Source organism: Typopeltis vanoorti, chromosome 13 (assembly GCF_054136105.1).
Source record: "Typopeltis vanoorti isolate ZY-2024b chromosome 13, IOZ_Tvanoo_1.0, whole genome shotgun sequence".
NCBI lineage: Eukaryota > Metazoa > Arthropoda > Arachnida > Uropygi > Thelyphonidae > Typopeltis > Typopeltis vanoorti.
The window spans coordinates 79,062,839-79,089,307 of record NC_143561.1 but is presented as its reverse complement, the minus strand read 5'-3'; the positions used below and the strand labels follow the sequence as shown (position 1 = coordinate 79,089,307).

At 37.2% G+C, this 26,469-nt stretch overlaps 1 protein-coding gene across 4 annotated transcripts in view; it reads left to right on the top strand.

The window, feature by feature from the left end:
• Positions 1 to 26,469, top strand: part of LOC150100307 (uncharacterized) — a 495,437-nt gene that overhangs the window by 90,663 nt on the left and 378,305 nt on the right. For 3 of the 4 annotated variants that reach the window (XM_090402565.1, XM_090402567.1, XM_090402568.1), the window contains exon 6: positions 8,204 to 8,359. In XM_090402565.1, coding sequence (XP_090258691.1) covers positions 8,204 to 8,359 — 156 coding nt within the window. The remainder of the gene's footprint in view (positions 1 to 8,203; positions 8,360 to 26,469) is intronic. The other variant, XM_090402566.1, reaches the window with a different exon arrangement.

Here is a 26,469-nt window from a genome sequence, read left to right as displayed (position 1 = left end):
TTTCTTTTTTTTTTGCAAAAAGAATGCATTGTGTTCTCATAAGAACTTTTCATATGTAAAAAAAAAAAAATGAGCCAAGTACTGAGGAATCAGAAGGTAGGCTACAATTTAGAAAAATGGATACTTTACTAACATGATTTTAATGTGTTCAGGTAGGATGAATCAATGAATCAGCTGATGCGTACTTGTTCATGGGTGGGGGACTAATCTGTTATTAGTCAAGACTCCACTATTGTCAAATCTTGTATTTGTCTATCTCAGTAATGAAATACTGTGAGTAGGCATATTTAAAATAATTATCATAAAAGTCAGTTCCTCATGGAATGAATTTATGAAGAATCATGTGAAACTATACTTCTCTCCTAACTTAAACAGATCCCACGTCTATCCACTTTGTGGGAGATAGTACTTTTTAAATCAGCTAATCTTTCCTAACTTTATTTTATCTAAATATATATAGTTTTTTTTTTTTAATAAGTTAGGAAATTTACTGATCTTTTTAGTTATCTTACATTAGCTACTTAGGTGGTGCTTTTCTTTTAGTGTTACAGTGAACAGCATTCATTTTTGAAATTATGGATTCTACAACCGTGTTAAAATAACTCTTTTTATTATCCCGACATTTCGATCTTCATATCAAGATCATCATCTGGAGCATACATAAATTTACAAGACAAGCTGCGTTACATTTCAAAACCGTAAGCTAGAGAAACAAAGATTTGATCACGTGCTACTCATTGGCATGACCTCTAGTGGGGGAAAAAATTACATCAAGCTAATTTAATTTTTGATTACATGAATAAACATTCTTGCTTACAGATGGTTTTCCTTCCAGTAACAGTGATGTTCTATTTCGGAAGTGCCACCATTATCTTAAACTGAACCACTTATATGGAAAAAACGAATCTGCTGGTCTTGGACAATAGTACATACAAATTTAGTTAATTATAATCCAACTACTAGAATCAACAAGAAAACAGAGAATCTACTTAAGTCGATTACCACATGGCCCAAAGATACGGTTAAAAAACTATTTCCACACTACGCTCGTTCCCCGAGAATTTATGGGCTACCGAAAATTCACAAAGAAAACACCGTTAAGGCCTATAGTTGAAGGGATTGATAGTCCGACTTATCACTTAGCCAAAAAAATTAGCGACAACACTCAAGGAGTTGGTAGGTAATTCCCCCTCCTATATCAAAAGCACACAACACTTCATAAACATCATCAAAGACATTACATTAGAAAAAGATGATCTATTAGTCAGTTTTGATGTCTCTGCCCTCTTTACGAATGCCCCAATCAACGACACAATTCTTCTTTTACAGAACAAATTTCTTCCAGAAATCACGGTGATCTTTGCGCATATGTTACATTCTGGTTATTTTGTACGGCAAAACGCTTTCTACCTACAAAAAGAAGGCACAGTCATTGGCTCGCCATTATCCCCCCCCGATTGCTAACTTTTATATGGAACATTTTGAACAACTTGCTCTAGGTTCCTCCCCTTTAAAACCCAAAGTGTGGCTCAGATATGTTGACGATGTTTTCGCGATTTGGTCCATGGCTGCTAGACACTTTCCTTAGCCACCTAAACAAACAACACAAACGTAACAGTTCACAATTGAGATTGAAAAACATAACAGACTGCCGTTTCTAGATACACTTGTCACAAGTCTTCCCTCGGGCAATCTTTCCTTCACTGTTTACTGGAAACCGACACATACTGGCCAATGTGTACACATAAACTCCTACCACCACTCAACACAAAAACTAGGTGTCATCAGTACGCTAAAAAACAGAGCTCTGAAGATTTGCTCCAGTGAACAGGCACTGAAAAACGAATTTAAAGTGATCAGTAATACTTTTCAAAAAAATGGATACATCCAAAACACTATTAACAAAATTCTCTACAAGACCTCAATAAACAACAAAGACAAACTAGACTACAGTAAAACTGTAACCATTCCCTACATTAAAGGGACATCAGACAAAATAAACAGAGTACTACAAAAATACAACCTCAAAGCCACCTGTAAACCTCCTGCAAAATTAAAAAGCTTACTCAACTCATCCAAAGGCCCATTCCCTCCGCTGGCCCACCCTGGAGTATACCATATTTACTGCACCTGCAACATACCATACATAGGAGAAACAGGATGCACAATTCCGATCAGACAAAAAGAACATAAACGACACATCAATAATTATGGTGAAGCTGGCCTTTCTGATCATGCTCTGAACACTTTACATAAAATTGACTGGAAAAGCACTAGTTGTTTACATCATACCAAAACATGGTATGAACGCAAATTTAAGGAAGCTTGTGAGATCATTATCAACCACCCCAATCTAAACAATGATGGTCTCAAAATCCCATACATATGGAAGGCATATATTCGTCCCACGAATCCTTCCTCTCTAAGAACAACTATAAACAGGACTCTAGAAAATCCAGGATCCTAAATCTAAAATCACTTTAATACTGAAAAATAGGATATCATTGTTAAGGAAAAAAAAATCTATAAGAAACTTTATTCATGTTGTAATTTATAAATAATTTTTTGTTTTTTAAATCAAAAATAACAATTGTAATAATAGAAATAGGACGTACTGTTACTGGAAGGAAAACCATCTGTAAGCAAGAATGTTTATTCATGTAATCAAAAATTAAATTAGCTTGATGTAATTTTTTTTTTTCACTAGAGGTAATGACATTGAGTAGCATGTGATGAAATCATTGTTTCTCTAGCTTACGGTTTGAAATGTAACGCAGCTTGTCTTGTATATTTATGTATGCTCCAGATGATGATCTTGATATGAAGATCGAAACGTCGGGATAATAAAAAGAGTTATTTTAACACGGTTGTAGAATCCATAATTTCAAAAATGAATATTTAGGTGGTGCTTTTTGGAATTGTCTGTTAATGTTCAATTGCCTTTATCTTGTACTGAAGATCCTGTGATACTTAGGCACAAATTCCACACTAATAAAAAATATTACATGAGTTGCTATCCATTCTTATTAAATAGCTTAGGGAAATTACAACGTGCAATAGAATAAATTTTAATACACTTCCAATATTTCGGCAACGTCACATTGTCATTATCACAGGAACTTAAATACATGACACGTGCACACAAGCACAACACACACAGTAAATGAGGAACGAAGTAGGAAGCTATCCTTTCTCCTAAAAAGTCCTGATGGTGCCCCCTAGCGGGCAATGATGGTATTCTTGGCCGATTGGGCTGAAGATCTTCTGATGTAGGTTTCCCAAATTTGGGGCAGTTTCATGCAACCAAATTTAAGTTTGGATTGTTTCTTAGTGATTCTATGAATAGCCTTTCGTATTTTGAATTTACTACAGTGTATAATCGTGGCTTTCTTCCACTGCATTCTATGGCGGGAATCCAGCACATGATCTGCAAGACTAGAGTGGCTGTATTGGTGAAACTGGATGTAATCCTTGTGTTCTGAAATTCTGATATTAGCTGTCTTGCCTGTTTGGCCAAAGTAGGACAGCTTACAGTTGCAAGGGATTTGGTATACACCAGGTAGGTCTAGGGGGGATGAGATTGGTCTTTAGTGGAGCGGATAAGGTCTGTAACAGGAAGTTGTCAGGTTTTTTTAGGATTTTTGTAATTTTTTCTGAGGTGCCTCGGATATAGGGAATGGTGATGGATTTAGAGTAATCCTTGTTGCGAAGGGGGAACAGGATTGTGGTTTATTGGTTTCAATATGTTTTGGATTTTTTTGGGGGGGGATAGCCATTGGTTTAGAAAGTGTTGAGAATGTGGTTTAGTTCTGTGGTTAGGGCATTGTCATTTGAACAGATAAGTTTAGCCTTGTTGTGTAGTGTCTTAATGACTCCATATTGTTGTGAGGGGGTGGGATTGTTGGTGAATGTATCTGCCTGTATGGGTGGGTTTTCTATAAACTGAGAAAACCAAGGTTCCATCAGGCTGGCAGGTGACTAGTGTGTCTAAGAAAGGAAGGCAGTTGTTTTTTCTTCTTCCAGGGTGAACTTGATTCTGGGATGTTGGTTGTTTAAGTGTGTTAGGAAGGAGAGGAATGCATCAGAGCCATGTGGCCAAATAGTGACCACATCATCAATATAGCAAAGCCATATGGTTGGTTTTTGTGGGGAAGAGTTTAAGGCTTTCTCTTCATAAGTCTCCATATAAAAGTTGGCCAAAGGTGGGGAGAGTGGAGAACCCATGGCTGTCCTCTCTATTCGTTTGTAGAATTTTCCTTGCCAAACAAAATAGCCGAGTTCATTGTGAACTGAAATAGGGCTGTGATATTGGGAGGAAATTTAGCTTGGATTAGCTCTAAGGATTCTTTGAGTGGGACATTTGTGAATAGGGAGGAGACATCAAAACTGACCATTACATCAGTGTGTTTGAGTGTAAGGTTTTCTATGCTGACTCTGAAGTGGGCTGAGTTTTTTATATGTGAAGGTGTGTTGCCAGTATAGTGTGTGAGGGCTTTGGCCAAATATTTAGCTCGTTTGTATGTGGGGGAATCAATGCCATCCACTATGGGACGTAATGGCCCATTTTCCTTATGTATTTTTGGGAGTCCATATATACGGGGGTGGGGTGGGGGAGTATGGAGTTAAACGGTTTTAATTTGTTAGTGACTTCTACTGACCAAGAAGTGACCTTCTTAAGGAGCCTGTGGAGTTTTCTAATTTGTGAGTTGGTGGGGATTGTACTCGATAGTGAGGTAAGTAGCCCAATCTAACAATAGAGCATTCCGCTTACCTGTGTAATCCTTTTGGTTAAGCAATACTGTGGCATTCCCTTTATCAGCTTTGGTGATTATTATTTCCTTGTTTACTGAGATAGGAGTTACCCTATGCCTGTTCTAGTTATCATTGTAGTCATTCTCTGGTGGCAATGCCATGCCACCAGTCTGCCCTGTAGTGCCTTCAAGGAAAGAACTTTTATATCCTTCTGCGTAAGCCGAAGCTGTTTTAAGTCCTTATAGCTATCTGTGCTCCACACGCCATGTAAAGAGATGGTGGTGCTGGTAAACCTTGGAGTTGCTCCATGCACCTTCCCTTACTAACTAGATCTTGGTTATTTTTATAATAGTTTATAACTTTAAACCTTGCAGACTCAGATCCTCCACATACTACTTTTTGATATCTGTCAGTCAACCATCCTCTTATCCATGCTAATATTGTATAACCCAAACTCATTTTCTCCAATTTATGCAGCAGTCTGCCATGTTATATTCTGTCAAAAGCCTTAGCAAAATCCAAAGTATCTTGGTGTATCCTTTCCCCTTGTCTAGTTCAATGGTAACATTGTCATAGAATGTGAGCAAGTTGCTAAAACATGACCTTCCCTTAGTAAAACCATGTTGTTCATTGCAAAGTAGAGATTCACTGTCAACCAATTTCTGAATGCAGGCCCTAACCAATTTTTCCAAAATCTTCACCACCACTCCTGAGATACTAATTGGTTGATAGTTGGATACATTGGTCTTTGCACCACCCTTGTGCAATGGAATACATTCCTGCAGAATCTTCCTTATTCTGAGACTCATATTAAACATCCTGGTCAAAGGAACCTGGCCAGTTCAGCTGAACACTCTTTTAGCACACATGCTGATATTCCATTAGTCCCTATTGCTGAATTCTTATTCAGTTTGTGCAACAGCTCTGATACCTTGGCTTCACACACCTGTGTTTCTTCATCTAGTGAAGAGGTAACAGTGAGCTCAATGTTGTGTTCACCAGGTTGATAGCTTTTAACGAAATGGGCACTCATTAACTGAACAACCTCTTTTGCATCTGTAACCCTCATGCCATCTGGATTTAGAAGAGTTATTCTTTCATATTCCTTCTTTCTTTTACTTGCAGCATATCGATAGAATTCTTGTGGGTTGTCTTTAGCATGCAGAGCCAGTTTCATTTCATAATCAGACTTTGCTTTCCGTACAACAGTTGTGAATATTCTAGCCTGTTGCTTATAATGTTCATAACAGACGTCATCCTTATGCAAATGGTATTTCTTCCACATCGCCCTTTTCTTACAAATCTCTTGCTTAATAAGATTACACATCCATTTGACTCCTACTCTATTTATTCTTCGAACTCTCGGGACACATTCTGATATCACATAATTTAAGTATTGTTTAAATGCTTCCCATGCACTGTCGATATTCTTTCCATCCAGCAACCGATCCCATTCCACTGAACTCCATATACTCTTCAGTTGGTCATAATTTCCTACTTTGTAGCTTAGCAGCATGTAACCTTTTTTGAATGGAACATTCATAAATTTAGTCACTTTCCAAGTGAGTACCGCATGATCATTGTCACCAACTGGAGGCAGAATAGTTGCGTCTTTAACTAAAACGTCCTCTGACACTATAATCAAATCTAACACTCTTTGACCTAGAGTTCCTTCTGTCACATGCTGCTTGAGGAAGTTGTCCTGCAACAGCTCAATAAATGCATTTTCATTCTTCTCATGAGATTCTACTGCTATCCAATCAATATTTGGATAATTAAAGTTTCCCATTATGATTACTCTTTTCGTGCTCACCTTTTCTATTTGGTGATGCCAAATAGAAAAGGTGAGCACGAAAGCACGAAAGTAGCTGGTGAGCCTTTCGTGCTCACCAGCTACAGACCCACCAGGTCTTTAATAACACCCCACTATGTAATTTGTCTTGTTAGATTCCACCTCACACCAGATGACTTCAAACTCATTGCCACATGAAATATTATTAGTAGTATTACTACATTCATAGGTCTCAACTCTAACTGGATTTAAGTCATCCAATATCATTAGCAGCATGCCCCTCTTCTCCTATCCACTCTATTCTTCCTAAAAAATACTGTACCCATGACACTCGATACCAGTTAGTAGGTCTCATTCTGATAGCCAGGGCTCACTAATTCCTACTATCTGAGGTCGCAACATATTGACTAAAGCAACAAACTCTACCTCTTTGTTTCTGATACTCCTGGCATCAGTGTACAGATATAATAATCTACCTGCATGTTCTTTTGTATACTCTTGTTTGCAGTCTGCCTGATACAGTTGGACAACTTACAGATCTCTATTCTTCTCTAATGCCTTATACATGTCGACATCTTTGCACACATATGATGGGTCCGAACCGGACGAACACAAACCCGAAATCATTCTCGCTTCGTCAATGTTTCCATGACAAAGTCCATTCAAGTCATTAACACAGTTATATACCATTGTTGCTCTTACACTCACACCATTCCTCCCTTTACGATTTAGTTTCCCTGACCCTCTGTGTTAGGTTTCATAACAGTTATTAGTTATGAAATATACTCTTGACACCAAAGGTTAAATAATAAAGGTTAAATTTTATCATTCATTGTATAGAATTTCAGAATTCTTTTCTGATATAAGATACACACTCACTTTTTTGGTCAACAATATGAATTCACTGAGCTGCATTGTGAATGAGTGGTTTAGGTCTGAAGATTCGGTGGTATACCTTTTTTTGATTTGTGTAAGCTATTAAAAGATCGTGCAGATATGAGTGGTTGGCACATTATTAGCCAACACTAAATATCAAAAGTCAGATTTTGCTTTATGCTCTATTAATTATCTTCACTTCTAGTAGAAATACTCAGAATATGTAAAAGAGAGAGATAGAGCACTTTGATCTAGTATACCACCTGACTTATATAGTTATCTCTCACTAATAGCAGACACACTGTAGTAAACCTGCTCACTATAACAGACTACTGTAAACCTCCCAGCCTTTTTCTGTAGTTGCTATTCTAAAGCAACTACTATTCATAGAAACTATATCTATTTCTTCAGTCCTAATGAGTTGGCTATAGCAAGAGTTGACTGTAGTTGCATTGTTTCAGATGATATGAACTGAGCTCCTAATTGGATATCTAACCTACTACTTAAAAAGCACTGGTTGAAGTGATTTGATAAAAGTTTCTTGAAGAAATTTTGAATTATCCCTGTAATTTTGTTTAAAGTTTATTAATATAAAATTTTTTTTTTCCCCTATAGTGTTTCACAGTAAATATCACTCATTAATCTAAAAAGCATTTGATTTAGAATGCAGTGTGAGTTGTATAGAATGTTTAAAAACCATTTAGTTACTAGAAGGAACTTAACTAATTTTCTTTTTTTTTTTTTTTTATTTTGAACACATTGTACAGTATATATATTTTTCAGGAACTATTTTATTAGATACTGTGTGCCTCTCAGATAGTGCCCAGAGAGCAACTCCAAAAGATAAAGCTATTATTACAAAATTGGAAACCTACCTTGAAGGTATAAGTCGAGAGGAAGTGTTTGAAACTCTTCAGAAGGCTAAGTTTGATGTATCAGGTATGCCTATTTTTACTTTTTTTTCCCTGCACTTTTGTAATTCTTATCATTGATTTTTTATTTTTTCTTCTCTTGGAGTATGTTTTGCAATTTCTTGTAATTCTGTTACCTGAAATAAGTATTATATGAGCTTTTGTTTCCTCTCGGTTATCACTTTAAAGTTACAACACAAGAATAAGTAATAAGATCTTAATGCACAATCCAAAATTAAGCCATTACTCTTGCATAAAATTAACCAGCCGATCATGAATGTAGTTTGCTTCACTTGGGATGAATTTCATTGCATCGTGTGAGACCACTGCCCCACTTATTGGAGGCTTGAAAAAGTTCCATGCTTGGTCTCTAGAGCTGGGTTTCAGGACTATGTAAAATAGATTTAAAAAATTGCAAAAAATATATAAAATTGATAAAAATGGAATAAAAACAAATCCTTAGCTCACCCACTATACAAATGCACTATAGGTTTACTAAATAACCTTTTGTGGGCGGAAACCACACATAAAAAGTTAGCTATTCTACTTGATACCTGTCTGCTCCTGTAATTTAAGTGGGAGATGCTCTAGCTTTTCTTAACTTATAATTAAATTTCTTTTCATTCACCAATCACTAATTGACGAACAAAAAGTGCATGACTTCTGCTGTAGTCATGTTTTCTGTGATGAATATACCTAACTGGCTTTTATATTTAGTCCCAGGAGGCCTATATCACATTCAAGTAATTGGGATACTTGTTCTTATTAAACCTAATTTTGGTAATAATAGGGCATTTAATCCCATCTTCATGGTCTTCTGTTTGGTAGCTCATTTTCTGGCTGTTTTTTTCTCTTGAATTTGGAGTTCTTGAGTTTCTTGAAGAAGAAACCTTGTCACCTTTATATTAGACTGGTTATCCCACTATCAGTTTTTAAATGCCTTTATGAATGTTCCTCGTTTTTCAGACAGGATTAAAATCCAGGTCTTTACAACAAAACAATGTGGCTGTGACTATGTTATAGAAGTTATATAAGATATTGTTTGGTAATTTTTGATCTTACTGTTTTGATACTCTAGGATATCCTGGCTGGCCGAGTGGTTGGTGTATCCGTCCTCCAGCCAAAAAGCTGTGGGTTCGAATCCCGCAGTGGGCATGGATGTTTGTGTCGTCTGTGGAAATACTAGTGGCAGTAGATGGCGTTGGTGTAGTTGCGGTCAGTTGGTGGATTGAGTGGTTGAGACAGAGTTGTAGAGCAAGTGCCCTCCCTTGATGAGTCTTTGGACTCCCTGGAGGTGTCAAATAATAATAATAATATATATATATATATATATATTTTTTTTTTTTTTTAAAGATTTAATGACTTAAACTGAGATAACTTATCATGTCATGTCATCTTCCTTATACCCTCTTTTACCTTGCGGTGTCGAGGGTCCATTGATCATCGGACCTCACTCCGTTTACAGGATAAGGTGGTCAGCCTTATGCCCCGGTGCATCCTATGGCCTGTAGTGTTGAGTTCTCAAGGCCAGTTTGCCTGCTTTGCGGGATGAAAAACCCCAGAATAAACTGGGGAAAAAAACCCTGCTGTCCACGCCCAAGACTGGCTAACTTGGCTATGGCTGAGGAAGATCCTTCAGCTCCTCACGTCACCAACGGGAATCGAACCTAGGACACTCCTTCCCCAGGCATATGGTTGCAAAGTGCATAACCACTAGGCTAACCGTGCGAACTTGAGATAACTTATAAAGTTTTAATGAGAATAATACAACTAGTTTCGGCTTATAACAGCCTCCATCAGTTATTCATTAAAGGAAGAGTATAGTAATAAATATTGAAGTATCTAAGACTGGGAATTACAGGTAAAAATTGCCACACATAATTGAAACAAAAATGTTGTATTTTTAAGTTGTTCTAACTGGCGCACTATTGTTTATTGCCTGTAAGTGTGCAGGCTCTCGTGAACGCTAATATTGAATAACTGTAGTATGGCTATCTGGGATGCTATAACTCAAATTGCTGTTTAAGTGTTCAGGATTCAGGATGATTTCCCTTGAGTCTACAATTTTTCTCTCGAACTCATCACCACAGCAAAAAATATTTTCTGATTTATCCCAGCAAACGGAGTGACTTTGGAGATCATCATTAGGAATGTTTGAAAAAAGAACATGACTGGACAACGCAGTTGCACGTGATCTTTTATAGGAGATGTCTCTCTTCTGCTCCTCTATACGTTGTTCAATAGATTTGTTGGTTTATCCAAAATAAGGGATATTGCAATCGCACCATAATTTATATACACCTGGATATTTCAGGTTGTGATGAATAGGTTTTGGATGGCTGATAAGAGAACGGATTTTTGACCGATTTTTGACCTATTATAGTGCAACAAAGATGTTGCACTATAATAGGTCAAAATTTGATTGTCTATTTCTTGAATCGTGTGAAACCCTATGTCACCATCCTAATCGTAATCAAATAGACTGTATGCCTATCTCTAATCTTGGGAGGTGATTGCTGTTATTTTTGTATTTTATTTTGTTATTATTTTTTTAATTACATAACTATACCTACTTCTGGAACTCGAATCATGTTTCTTCAACTTTTGTGCAGCTGTGACCCAGACACTTGTAAGTATGCAGTTGCTGTGTGACTCGTTCTTATGTTCGTAATTTAAAGGTTATACAGCTCTTCTGCTTTCTCCCTGAATGATGCTCATGACATACTGAGCAAAACATACCGGAGCGTTTGATAAATAAGTGAAGTTGATATTAACTCCTATATAATTCATCTGTTAACATGAGCATCATTGAGGGAGAGTATAGAAGACTGGTTACAACATTCAAAATATGAATCCGAGAATGAGTCATACTTGTTTAGAACTTTAGAGAGGCATCAACCTGATCAGTTTAGATTAGGAAGATGAACCAGGATCTTGAAGTTTCAAGAAAAAGACAATCTAATTTAAATCTACTTTAATGCAAAATCTTGATTTGATTCCAAAGAACTGTCTAGTGTCTGTGGCATGGAAAGCAAGCAACCTTCTGATTCTAAAAAATTTTAGTCATATTGTTTTTTGGATTATAATCTTAGTCTTAATGGCCAGTCTGTTCAGTGTAACAAAGTTGGCAGGAAAAAAGGCACTTGATAAACATCACATTAGGATAGAGGTGGCAGTTTATGCTTAGCAGATGGTAGGATAGAAGATAACTTTCAAGCTGGTTTGAAAGTACAGTCATCCCTCGACTTACATCTGCTCGAAGATATGTTCGTGATTCCATAACGGAATAAATAACGTTTTCAGCTATACTTTCGAACAAAGTAAAAAGGTTTCTATTTAACAACAATGCATCCTGCGCAGTGACAGCAGCATATTCAGCGGCAACCTCCCTCGGCAATTGGCACGTGTCTTCAACAGCTCCTCTGTTGATTTTGTTTGAGAAATAGGTTATTTGTGTATTAGTCATTAAGTATTTCGTGTTATTTTATGCAACATGGCCCCTACATGCCCAATCACAAAATTTTTCTGTGATTCTAGTGAAGAATCACAGAAAAAGAGGCGAGCAATTGATTTTGAAACGAAGTTGAAAGTTATAAAGCAACATGAAGTTGGTAAGCCCCTCAGTGTGATCGCACATGACTTTGGATGGTCTCATTCTGGACCATTTTGAAAAATAAAGATAAAATCGTAGAGGCTGTGAAAGGATCTGCTTCCATTAAATCGGCGATATTGACGAAGCAACGACAAGTTCCTATCGGTGATATGGAAAAGTTACTTGCATCAGGGATAGAGGACATGAACCAAAAGCGCATCCCACTGAGCACTATGACCATAACCACTAAGGCACTGTCTATTCAGCATGTTGAAGGAGAAAGCAGGGCCCGACTACGAATTGAATGCTTCTTTCGTTGGTTCACGAGATTCAAGCAGCATTTTGTGCTGCATAATGTGAAAATGTATGGTGAATCTGCAAGTGCTGATGAGAAGCTTGCCAAGGAGTTTGTGAAGAAATTGGATAAAATTATTACGGAGGAAAATTATTTGCTCCAGCAAATATTTCATATGGATGAGACCACCTTGTTTTGGAAAACATGCCCGAGCGGACATTCATCCACAAAAAGCTAAAATCTATGTCTGGTTTCAAAGCTCTTAAAGACCATATTATGATTCTGTTAGGGGATGATGTGACTGGATATAAACTGAAACCATTTGTGATATGGTGCAGTGAAAATCCACAAGCCTTCAAAAACATTAGGATGCTTACTCTTCCTGTTCATTATCGGCGCAATAAGAAGTCATGGATGACTCAAAAATTGTTTGTGGATGCCTTTATCAACTGTTATGTTTTATTTTAAATTTTATTAATTTTAGATAATGCTCCAGGTCATCCACCTCACATCGATGATCTTCACCCCGAGATCAAGGTCACATTTCTCCCTCCAAACACTGTCATTGATCAAACTGATGGATCAGGGAGTTCTTGCAATGTTTAAGGCTTATTATCTATGGAGAACTTTTTCACAAGCCATTTCTGCCACTGAAGGAAATTATCAGACTCTCATGCAATTTTGGAAAGCATTCAATATTTATCATGCTATTAAAAATATTTCTGTGGCTTGGGATGAAATGACCTCTCAATATATGAGTGGCATTTGGAAAAAGACATTAAAAAGGTTTGTGAATGATTTTAGAATTTTTGAAAAAATGAAGACCTTTGCAAATTGAGTGAAGAAATAGTGGTCCTAGCAAACAATCTGAATCTCGAAGTGCATGATGATGACATAATTCAACTCATAGAAAGTGCCCCTGAAGAGTTGACCAACAAAGAATTGGTTGAACTGGAGGAAACCACCTGTTGCAGAAGAGGAAGAACGAGAAAAGGAAGAGGGAAAAGAGAAACAAGAAGAGATAGTTAAACAATTCACAGTGTAGGGTCTAGCAGAAATGTTCTCTGCAGTTAGCAATGTTCTCAAAATGGCTGAAGCTGGACCCCCAATGTTGAAGCTACTTATTTGTACAAAGGAAAGTAATTGATGTGTTTGCTTGCTTTAAAAAGTTTATGATGAAAAAAATAAGATGAATAAGCAAAGCACATTTTCATCAAAAACAAAAAAAAAAAAAAGTTATACCAGAAGAGCTACAACCTGGTCCTTCAAAAGGAAAGGTAATGAAGATGTGATTATGAAGGAAGATTTGGGTGATTATTCTCCTGTTTTATAGTGGCAATAATGCACAGTGCAGTTTATAAGGTTTAAAAATTAAAATGACAGTGTACTTATTACGGTTGAGTTCCTAACTCCTATAACTCTGAGTTAATGTATCGACTACTTATGTCCTGCCGGATGGAGCGGAACTCCGACGTAAGTTGAGGGATGACTGTAGTGTATAGATTGTATTTGCAAAGAATCCATGCTATTTGTTGAGAAGTTCCTTTAAGATAGGGTATAGAAATCCTTTTTACATCAGAGTATAGTCGGACTGTTGGGTGATATTCACTAATTATTTTCTGGATGATGGTTTCACTATATCCATTCAATGTCAGTAATTCTTATTTTATTTAATTCTTGTAATACCATAGAAGAGAATCTGAAAAACAATGGTGAGCTTTGTGCACAAGACTTTTGATAATACCTGTATTTCTACAGGTGTTATATTGTGAGGCCAGTATTATTATTACTATTATTACGGGCAACTCCAGGGAGTCATTAGACTCATCGAGGGAGGCCCCAAATCATATTCATCACAACTATCTGACATTCATACAGTATCTATCATACCTCGCCTTAAACTCATTCACTGTCACAGCATCCACTACAGACTCAGGGAGCGCATTCCACTCATTCACTACTCTAAAAGTAAAGAACCCAGCTCTAACACCTTTACTAACCACACTTTTGCCCAGTTTCCATGGATGTCCCCTAGTCCTCCCACAACCAGCCCTGTTCTCAAAAATATCTTCTGAATTAATTTTATAGAAACCCTTCAGTAATTTGAATGTCTCAATCATATCTCCCCTCCTCCGCCTATCAACCAATTTTTGCAACCCACAAATCCTCAACCTGTTCTCATACGGTTCATTCCACAGACCTGCTATCATCTTGGTCACTCGCCTCTGGATCCTCTCCACCTCCTCCCCATCAAGAAGAAACCTAGGTGACCAAATCTGAGCACAGTAGTCTAGATGGGGTCTTATCAAGGCTCGATAGAGAGGAACAATAACCTGCTTGTCTCTGCTTGTCAACATATTCTTCAGCAACCAAGTGATTTGATGAGCTGTTTTGGTCACTTTTGCAATGTGTCCCCTAAATTTCAATTCCTTATCCACCAACACTCCTAAATCTCGTGCCTCATCAATTTCCTGGAGCAGGGTTCCACCAATGCAGTAAACTGCCGCCAATCTTTTCACCCCAAAATGCATAACCTTACATTTTGCCACATTAAACTGACATCCATTCTCCTTAGCCCAGACCTCCAATCTATCCAAATCATCCTGCAGAATTTTGACGTCATCTGCATTCACTATTGCCCTACCCAACTTCGCATCATCCGCAAACAAATGAACTGTTCCTCTCAGATCATTTCCTATATCATTTATGAACAAATTAAACAGCAGTGGTCCAAGAACAGATCCTTGTGGCACACCACTAGTCACAGGCCGTCTTGTGGACTCTACTCCCGAGTAAACCACTTTCTGATATCTCTCCGTCAACCACCCTCTTGTCAACCACCCTCCGTCAACAACCTGAGTTTCTGGGTGAAAACCCCCCTGAAAAAACTCTCATACCGCTGTATGAGACTGGCTAACTCACCTTTCATTGAAAGAGACCACTTAAAGGTTCCTCATGTCACTGACGGGATGTGACCCCAGGTCTTTCCGACGAAAGGGCTTAGTCTATACTGACTGAGATATGGAGGCTCTGTGTGTGTGTGTAATTTTTTTTTTAGTATTAATACACAAAAGGCTACAAAGACCTAGGGCACATTAGTGTCATAGATGTATTGCAACCACACTGAAAGCCATTTTTCACCTGCATGATTTAACATTTGCTTTCTCATAACCAGTGCTGTGTATTCTGACGTAGTTGCACAAAGGATAAACTGCATGATTTTTTCATCTGAGGTTGCATTTCCAGTCTCATGTAATTGCATACCAAACTATATTTTGCAACAGGTGTAAATAATATTTAAGATGGTTAAAAGGCACATGTGCCTTGATACCAAGTGGTATGATAAAAGCCTAGATACAATACTGGTGCATACTACTTCTGTTTAATAATTCTTAGTAATATCTGAACTTTCCCTGAGCCTCATGTAACTGGCTTTTCTGCAAAGTCAGAATATTTAATATAATATCAATCATTAGAATTTGAATGTCTTTACAATAATACTGTTGGATTTTGCAAAGGCATCTGACAGGATACCACATGGATTCTGTTACACAAATTGTAACAAATGGGGATGAATATGAAACTGGTGATACATGGGTGAGTGTTGCTGATGGACAGATACTTTGGTATCACTTGCTTCTGGATCCTCAATGCTACTTTTTGAAGTGACATTGAGGATCTAGGGGCAAGTGATTATGATGGAGAGTAGCCTATGGAACTCCCTCTGATGATAGATTGAAGATTTGTGATGCTTGCAAAAGTTGGTTGATAGGTGGCAAAAAAGGGGATATGATATAAACATTGAAGTTATTAAAAGTGTTTTATAGGATTTATACAGAGGAAATACTTTAACACTTGGCTAGAAAGGGGAAGTGCAGATCACAGGGTTATCCCTTCATAATGTAGTAAGAGTGAGGACCAGATTGTTCACTTGGAAAGTCGTGAATCAGTGGAATAGGTTTTCAGTATGTTGTGACTGCTTTGTCATTTACTGCATTCAAGGAGAGATATGATAGATATTATGTGGAGAGTTTGGTTCTTCTATAAAGAGTATGTGCTCTGTGGTAGTACCTGTGCAATAATAATAATAGCAATATCCAAACTTTCCCTGAGGCCTAAGCATCATGTAACATGCTACCAATTACTAACTCACTTAAGATGTAAGATTGCAGATGAAAACATGTTCTCGTCAACCTGGTACAAATTTTATGCAAGTACTTCATTGGATAAACCAGCAGAGTGAATTCCACTCACAAATGGTATTTCTGATAGGCTTTTAATACCTTGGGTAGCATAAGGTTAGATAATCCAATTCCTGAACTCTATAGACATGGTACTTTGTTTATCAGAGGCTGGGAAAAAAAAAAGTGTTTCACACCAGCGACAAAAGTTGTCTATCTGGATCTTATGATTCAGTTGTCTGATAATTAGACATTTGAAATAGAAAAATTGAATTAGGCAGATTTTGATGATCTTGTGAGAGACCTGAATCTTACCAAAATATGTTGACATCTTGAGATTTTGAGCTGCATATTGGAACCTCCTCGAACAAGACTTGAAGATCACTTGGTTTTACAAAGGTGGTCTGAAAAGTTCTCGGCCTCGACCATAGATAGCAACACTATTGGCAAGATTTTTTTTTCTAAGTTGGTACATCTGTCATAAGCATCCATGTGAAATTGCAAGTCATTCTATTAAGCAGTTTGTTTTATACAGCTGTCTGAAGCAAAAGTGTTGTCTGTATCCCTTGAAATGGATAAAATTGAGTATCGCGCGGTTATAAAATTCTTTGTAAAAGAAAGTTTAATGCCAAAAGAAATTCATTTGAAGTTAATAAAAGTTTATGGGCACTCTTCTCCTTCATTTTTACAATTAAGAAATGGGCTGCCAAGTTTAAACGTGGCTGTACCAGCCTTGAAGATGATCCACGTGAAGGGCATCCAAAAAGTGTAACAACACCAGAAATCATTGACCAAGTGCACAGTATGGGATTTGATGACTGGCGAGTCAAAGTGCATGAAATTACTGAGACTATAGGCATTTCAAAAGAACTTAGGATATCCCAGTCTCATCCATAGTAATAAATCTATGCACAAAATCAGTTTTATTCTTGTTAAAATGCTCCAAGCACTGTTCAGAGATTTTTTCATGCGAGTGCATTTCTGATCTGCTGTGAGCAAGCACTGCACACATCATATGCAAAGCTTTTTCATTTGCAATTCTTAAAAAATCAAAAAAAAAAATTTGATTTTTGATTTTTTTTAAGAATTGCAAATGAAAAAGCTTTGCGTAAGATGGGCAGTGCTTGCTCACAGCAGATCAGAAATGTACTCGCATGAAAATCTCTGAACAGTGCTTGGAGCATTTTAACAAGAATAAAACTGATTTTGTGTGTAGATTTATTACTGGATGAGACTGGGATTCACCATTACACACCAAAATCCAAACAGCAGTCAAACAGTGGACAGAAGCTGGTTTTTCAGACCCAAAGAAGACAAAGTCGATTCCATCAGCAGGAAAGGTCACGGCATCAGTGTTTTGGGATGCTAAAGGCATTTTGTTTATTAATTATCTAGAAAAGGGTAAAACAATGACCGGGGAATATTATTCTAACTTTTAACCAGACTAGATGAAAAAATTCGTGAGAAAACACCCAGTTTGCAGAAGAAAAAATCATCTTTCATCAGGACAATGCACCTGTCCACAAAGATGTTTTAGCAATGGGAAAATTAAGGGAATTGCACTATGAATTGTTGGAACATCCACCCTATTCCCCAGATTTGGCTCCCTCTGACTTCTATCTCTTCCTCGCTGGTCACCGATTTTCTTCGAATCAATAGGTGATTGCAGTAGAGGGGTATTTTGCAGATCTTACTGAGAGCCACTACAGGGACGGGATAATGGTGCTGGAGCATAACTGGAGAAATGTATTAGTCTTAAAGAAGATTATTTTGAAAAATAAAATTCATTTTGAAATTATAAATTGGTTTTTTCATTGTTAGGCCGAGAACTTTTCAGACCACCCTCGTAAATGTATTAGCAAAATTATATTGCTGATAGTTCAGAAACAAAATTTAGAATTTTTTTTTTCTATAAATGGTGGTCTTGTTTTGCTGTGATGTGACTATTATTTTTCAGGAAATTACAGCATATACTAAATATTAATTACAATAACTTTAATACTTCCTATATTTGGCAACATGACATTGTATCATCAGGGATCACTGAACAATGATATGCGCATGCAGGCACTAACACTTGGTAAATGAGGCTGAAGAAAGGCAACTTCAAGTTTTAACTTCTACTTGAAGTCAGGCTTCAAGTTTTAAATGGTACTTCTAGTGGGCAAAATTGGGTGGTCTTGGCCATTGGGCTGAAGATCTGAGGATGTGTTATTCCCAAATTTGGAGAAGTTTCATGCACCCAAATTTGTTGAGGTTTGGAAAGTTTCTCAGGATTGAGGCAGATTCCAGGAATAGCTTCTCATATTTGTATTTGCTGTGGTGCAATCAAGTCTATTACAGCCAATATCAGAATTTCTGAACACATGGACTACATCCATTTCCACCATTATAGCCACTTTGAAGTTGCTGATCATGCTTTGGATACTCATCACAAGATATGCTGGAAGATGGTCAGAGGGGCTCATTTTTCCAAATTTTCCATGTTAAAATTGGCGAGGGGGGGGGGGGAACCCATAACTGTTTCCTCTATCTGTAAATTTTGTTCTTCCAAGAAATATAACCAGAATTGATGGCAAAGGAAAAGTGATCTAAGATATCAGAAGGTGTCATTTAAAGGAATATTGGTAAACAGTGAGATAATGTCAAAGCTTACCAATATATCTCTCTTCGGACAGACAGGTAGATTACTGACTCTGTTTAGAAGAACACTAATCACACGTATAATGACTGTGGTCAATCTGGACTTGCAACCGTGTATGGGATACAACTCACAGGATCTCTTGGAAGAAAACCATCATGCTCCACCATAGTAAATTTAAAAAGAAAGACTGTTTTTAGAATCTGCAGCAGCACTCGGCAATCAACCGAATTTAATCCATAGTAAATTTAAAAAGAAAGGCTGTTTTTAGAATCTGCAGCAGCACTCGGCAGTCAACCGAATTTAATCGGTTAATTAAATTCAGTTTAACCACTTTACATCCCAGGCCATCTACAAACGTCCGTAGAGGTGCACCACCTAAATAGGACTTGAGAGTTACCCATTTTTTTCATTTAGTGTTGTGTTGTCTTTGTGTGTGTGTGTGTGTTACAAGTACGTTTGTAACCCCTGATGTGTCAGTGACTGAGACGAAATATTGGAAGCATTAAAATTAGTTTTTAATCTTTTCCTAGTGCTGTATCTTCTTTCACTCTGCCTTATCCCATGTTAAACGGGGTCGGCACACCAATCTTTAACCTTCCTCTTCCAAGTTCTCCGGTCCAGAGCATCCTTTGGACTCCATCCTTTCTCCCTAAGATCCTCTGTCATCTTATCCCTCCATCTGAGCTTGGGCCTGCCTCTTTTCCTCCTTCCCTCCAACTCCATATACTCCACTCATTTACCAACATACTCCTCACCCTTCCTCTCAACATGTCCAAACCACCTCAGCCTACTTTCTTGTATCTTCTTGCCAATTAGTCCCACTTTAACCGTCCCTGTGATGTAGTCATTCCTTATCCTGTCCTTCTTTGTCACACCACTCATCCATCTCAACATCCGCATCTCCGCTACCTCCATCTTCCTCTCCTGTGCCTTGGTTATAGGCCACGTCTCCGCACCATGGAGCATCGCCGGCCTCACCACCATCTTATAGAGCTTTCCTCTTACAACTCACTCTCTTGTTGCACAGGACCCCGCTCATCTTCCTCCAGTTCATCCAACCGCATGTTATTCGGTGCTGTATTTCCTCATCCAGTGCTGTATTCCTAGTTTCCTAGTGCTGTATATATTCCATTAAACCTCCAACATGAAGACTTGTATGAGGTTGTGGTCTGAGTTACCAAGAGGAGAACCGACAACCACAGTATAGTTGGAAGGGGTACTTGTTAGGAAAGGTCAAGTGTGTTGGCAATTTGAAGGGGGCTGTCAGGTATTCTGGTCAGAAGATTTGATAATCTGATATAGGTCATTGCTGATGGCAAACACCTCAGTATCTCTGCCTGCTTGATTGGTGAAACTGGAGAAGGGGAGCCAATGTGAGTTGTGTACATTGAAGTCCCCAAGAAGAATGACCTCACTATTGAGGTATTTTGACTGCAGAAAGTTGAGCTTTAGAGATAGTTGAAGAGGGCACAGTGGTTGACAGAGTTTGGAGAGCAATAGAGGGAGAATATGAAAGGACAGGTTGGTTTGGTAGAGAAATTTTGAGCCAAAATAGATCAAACAGTGTGAGAATTCATGGGTTTACATTCTCTGGCATAGCATGTTGGTTCTGTTGAATGGACAAGTGTCACCTTTGTGGCGCTTGTCCATTCAACAATTCAACAATTGTTGATTCGTCCATTCAACAATTAGCTGTGTAATGTGTAGTTTTGGCAGTTAATGTGGACAGTGACTGTTGAAGTTGGGATTCTGATAGGAATAATTCTTCTGGTTTAGATGACTGTAGGTAGTGCACATTGTTTATATTACTGTTAAGGCCACAGATGTTGGTGATGTGATGTGGAAACGTTTTTTCGTAAGAATTAATGTTGGTGGGTTGTTTGATTGGATTTCTGTTATTTTTTTGATTCTTTCAGTCATATTTTGGATTGGTCGAAGAAGGGGGACGGAAGAAATTCTTGAGATTGGTTACTATAGTAACCATGGTTAAGGGTAATATTTTTAACCTTGGAAATCTAAAATGATGTTCTGGCTGCCAAATTGTTGAATATGTTGAACTTCACTGAAGACCAGTTGATATGCAGTTACCAAATCCTATGCTTACATCTTGATGTTGGTGGGCTCATTAGTAGTTCACCAACTATGGCTATATTTCTCAGCCAACAAATATTAAATTATCTGACTTGAGAAAACTAACTATATAGGAGTAATAATACTTAGGGAGATTAAGGTATGGCAGCTACACCTTCAGGGGAAAGTTCAAATCTTTGTTCCTAAGCACCACTAGGCGGTAGATGAGTTTCATCACCCAAATTTTTTCTACTTTGTTATACTATAAATTAAAGATACCAAGAAATTATATACTTGGTTTAATCATTTATCCAAGTGTAAGCAAAAGCAAACTTCGTTTACTTACACTTGGATAAATGGTGAAGTATTTTCAGGACTCTGGCAACTTGTATATAGAATGTATTATTGTATATAGAATATATTTCTATATACAATATATTGTATATAGAAAATATAGAAGCTAATGATACTAAGGCAAGTGATGTGCCTTAGTATCTCATAATGCAAAGCATATATCCTTGAGGACTTGTATAATGCTATGTATTATGGGAAGGATCACTACCCAGACTGGTTTTGACCTTTATTGAGGTTTCATCAGCGAGAGCGAAACCCATAGGTGATGCTAAGGTTGAAGTAATGCAGAGGTCATATTTTCATATATGAGTAGCCAAAAGGTGTCACATCTTATTATTAAAATACTCTAGATTAGAGATAGTTGTTGGAAGCTTTTCCACTTTGTTATACTCTAAATTAAACATACCAAGAAATTATATATTCGGTTTAATCCTTTATCCAAGTGTAAGCAAACTGGTCTGGATAGTGATCCTTCCCATAATGCATAGCATTGTACATATTCCCAAGGGTATGTGTTTTGCATTATGGGATGCTAAGGCAAGTGATGTGAAGTCATTAGCTTCTATATACGAGTTGTCCCAGTCCTGAAAATACTTCAGGTGCAAACTTTGTTTGCTTACACTTGGATAAAGGATTAAACCGAGAATATAATTTCTTGGTATCTTTAATTTATTTCATCACCCAAAGTAAGAACTATGTTAGAACTCTAGAACAGGAATTAATTTCTTTTTCTTTGTTTCTTCCATCATGCAGTATGAGTGTTTTCAGAGTTTCACATATTTTGTCTGTCGTAGAGAAATCTTGAGAGATAAGATATAAATGGTAACAAGCAAACAACATAAAATAAAGTGGATTTTAGCAGACTAGAATCTTAGCTGGAAAGAGCATTTCTATTGGAACTATCAGAGATCTAGATTGTATCATAGGATTCCTAAGAATTGTTTTCTTATTCTGGCAGGTGAGTTTAACACAACAATAATTATTTAAATTTGGTTGGTTTTTAAGGACATCTGCAGATTTGAAATAGCATATACATCTTATTCCACCTTCCACATATATTTGGTGGGATTGAGATCCAGAAACTGAACCATCAATCTATTCAAGTTAAGACACTCTCTGATGAACAAGTAAACTATCTGACTTGATACTTGTTCATCAGCTAGTTTTTTTAAGGTGGGGGGGGGGGGGGCATTTTGCATCTAGTTCTCATCCGGGATTTAGGTGTTCAGCATAATACTGTCCTAACATATACTTGCTAACATGGTTTGAGTAATAACTTTAAAATAAAGTTAACTAATTGTATATTAATTCTGTGATATACAATTAACTAATTGTATATCAAATCCCTTCGAAATGCTCTAAAAACACTGGACATATGCCCCTTCAGAACTACTAAGCAGACAGTCGTCTACTACCATAATATGGACAGCAGAATTTTTATAGTCGTGGGTCTGGATATGGAATTGAGTTTCTTCTTTCCATATTATGGTGGTAGATAATTGTCTGCTTAGTAGTCAGAAGGGGCATATGTCCAATGTTCTGCAGGTTTCAAGGTGTACTGTGAAAGGCTGTTGGGTGGCAGCTGTACATGATCCAATGGACTTAGTACAGAGTGGGGGGGGGGAATCATCGATACTATTTCAGATGAACATTTCCAATGGAAATATTTATAGATTATACAAATTGCAGAGCCCAAATGTCTATGTGAGAGTGAGAGGAGCGAGCTGGTAAAAGATCGGTCATTTATCAGTCTAATTGCTTTCCTCTGTATTGAGTCAAGCGTTTTGAGGGAGCTTTTAGGAGCCCCACTCCAAATGTGAGAGCAGCATTCGATAGCTGGGTGGATTTATGATTTATATAAGGTTAACAGCTGTTTAGGGGTGAAGTAATGTCTTGAGTGAAAGAGAAACCTAGTTTTTTGGAAGCAGAGGATGCAATGATTATGATGTGTTTATGCTAGGAGAGGCTTGATGTCAGGGTAATTCTGAGAGGAGAAATCTCATCTTGTCTGGGAATTTGAGTGTTATCAAAAATAATGCTGGGGAAAAATAGTTCTTTTTTGTGAGAAATAAGACAGAACTGGGTTTTACTAGTGTTGAAGTTGACGAGATTATCTGAGCCCCATTGGAGGATGGCTTCGAGGTCAGAATTGAGGGCAGTGGTGGTTGATGTTCTGTGGGTTGAAGTGATTTGTGTAGAGTAGGGCTTGTCAAATGAAAGGGAGGAGTGCAACGTTCTGTTGTCCGCAAAATTGTGTATTGGGTTTGAGGTCAACTGAAGTAGGTCTTCTTAGCCCTACATCATCTAGTGACCTAGACCTAGGTCACTTAGTCGACAATTAATTTTATTTGTTCTCAGAAAACTTGATTCAGGATAATTTTTGTGAAACAATTATTTTATAATTTCATGAAACTTCAAATCTAAAAAAATGGGCTCCATATGTTCCAAATTAAATTTTGTTTATTTTTTTATTCATAATCATAGTTTGAAGAATATTTCACAGATTGCATGAAGGTCTGCACTTTTATGATTATGTAAACAATACAAAAATTTAATCACATGATGAAACATATAATCTTTATAACAATCTTTTTTCTTTGCTCTTCAACTTTCTCTTGGCTTCCCAGAATCGCTCATTGCAAATTGAAATAAATGGTTATGAAGTAAATTGTTATGTATATATTTTCTTCCAGTTTAGATATTAGGCAGCAATTTTGAAGTAGCGATACTTACGTTATAATTTATCATTGAAAATGTGTATAGGTACATGTGCCAAAAGTTAAATTTCATTTCCAAATTCTTCACAACAGAATTAATATTCTATTTCGCCTTTGATTGCTATTCCCCCCCCCCCACGACACAAACATCTGGATAAGTGTCTTAAGTGCATAGAATATTAGTGAAAGGTTACAAAAGTAAATAAACATTCATAAATTTGAGGCTCTTACTCCTTAACCACCCTATCACATTTGTAAAATATTAATATTCCATCTACAGATGGAATATTTATATTTTAGAAGAAAAAATATATTTTAAGAAATAACACTTAGAGAATTCACTGATCATTTAATCTAAAATATTAATTTCACTTTATGCAGAATAAAAATATAAAAGTGAAATAAAATCTAATTAAATAAATAATACAGAAAGAAACTACATTTTCTAAAATATTCCTTGTTTTGCATTAGTTTTTCATATATGCATATCATTACAATATTATTTCAATTTTTTCACAAGGAATTTTTCCCATGAAGAATATTCTGTTTGATGAATTGTATGGCAGTGACAGTGAATTTTCCTTGCGAAGAATAATTTCCACAATGAATTGTCCAGCGATGAATTTTCCATGAGTCACCCCCTCCCCTACAAATAATTAGCACACATGACACTGAGGTGTAATTATGGCAAAGCACAGTATAACATCATCTTAGAAAATCATTCTTTTATGGATTTTTTTTTTGTGTGTGAAGTGAAGTTGTACTTTACATGCCCTGGATACAAGACAAAATCTGTATGCTTCAGCAGAAGATAAAGGGAAAATAGACCAAACATGAAACTTGCTATTAACAGTACTCTGATTACTCCATCACCCGACAAAAACTCAAATAACTCCTTCAAACGATCCATGACTTTTCCTCAGCATAATGCCAGAAATGCATACCTTGCAAACAACTTACTCTACCTACCTCTTAACTAATTACTTTGTACTACAAATAACTGTTATTTCCCTCCTCCCATTATATCATTCAGGTGTATGTAGAATTTGTCATTCTTGCATCCATTGTTACTGTGAACAGATAGCTGGGCAGCTAAAATCATCAGCAGACACACAAAAATATTATATATATTAGCTAAATATATATATATTTCTATAATATGTCACCACAACTGAAAAATCATCAGAACCACACACAGGTATCTGTTTGTAGAGGCTTAAGTGCTGTGAGGTCATCATGTTGGAGGCTTAACGGATTGTATACAGCACTCAGAAAGAATTAAAACAGAATTTAATACTTCCTCTATTCAGTCTCAGTCACTGAGACGTCTTCAGGGATTACAAAAAAAACTAATGTAACATACACAAATACCACACAATACTAAGCCCAACCACGTGAGTGACTCTAAAGTCCTATCTACGTGGAGCACCCTTTAAGGGCGGTTGTAGGTGGCCTGGAATGTAAGGTGGGATTTCTGATAAGTGTTTCCCAAATATTAAGAAGCTTAATGCAACTGTATTTATTAAGATTTGGTTGATTTCTGAGAGCTGCTGCTGATTCTGAAAATAGCCTCTCTTATTTGAATTTGCTGTGGTGTTTTTTTTTTCGTGAGATCCTGTGGGTTGTATCCAAGACATGGTCAGCCAGGCCTGACTGACCATAGTCGTAGTTGCAGATCTATGGCTTGTGTTCCACCAGGCGGATGGTTGCTGATCTTCCTGTCTGTCCAAAGTACATCAGCTTACAGGAACAGGGTACTTTATAAACTCCAGGCACTGAGAGAGGAGGGAGCTGATCTTTTTTAGTAGAACAGATAAGGGTAGCAAGTTTGTGGTGGGGCTTAAATGCTGTGTGTAGGTTGCATACTTTTTTAAAATCTTGGCTATTTTTTTTTTCCGATGTGCCATGGATGTAGGGTATGGTGATGGCATTTCTAAACTCTTTCTGAAGAGAAGACCAGGGAATGGGGGAGGAACTGATTATTTTTTTAATACTGTGATCGCTGTCTGTGTTATTTAAGGTTAGATTTTCAAGTAAGACATATTGGTAAGCTTTGACATCTCCTCATTGTTTACTATTATTCCCTTAATCGATGCCTTAACACTCTTAGAAAACGTTTTTCCTTCTGACATCTTAGATCTCTTTTCCTTTACCATCAATTCTGGTTATTTTTCTTGGAAGAACAAAATCTACAAGCAGATAGAGGGAACTGCCATGGGTTTCCCCCTCACCCCCTCTTGCCAATTTTTATATGGAAGATTTTGAAAAACGCCATAGACTCAACC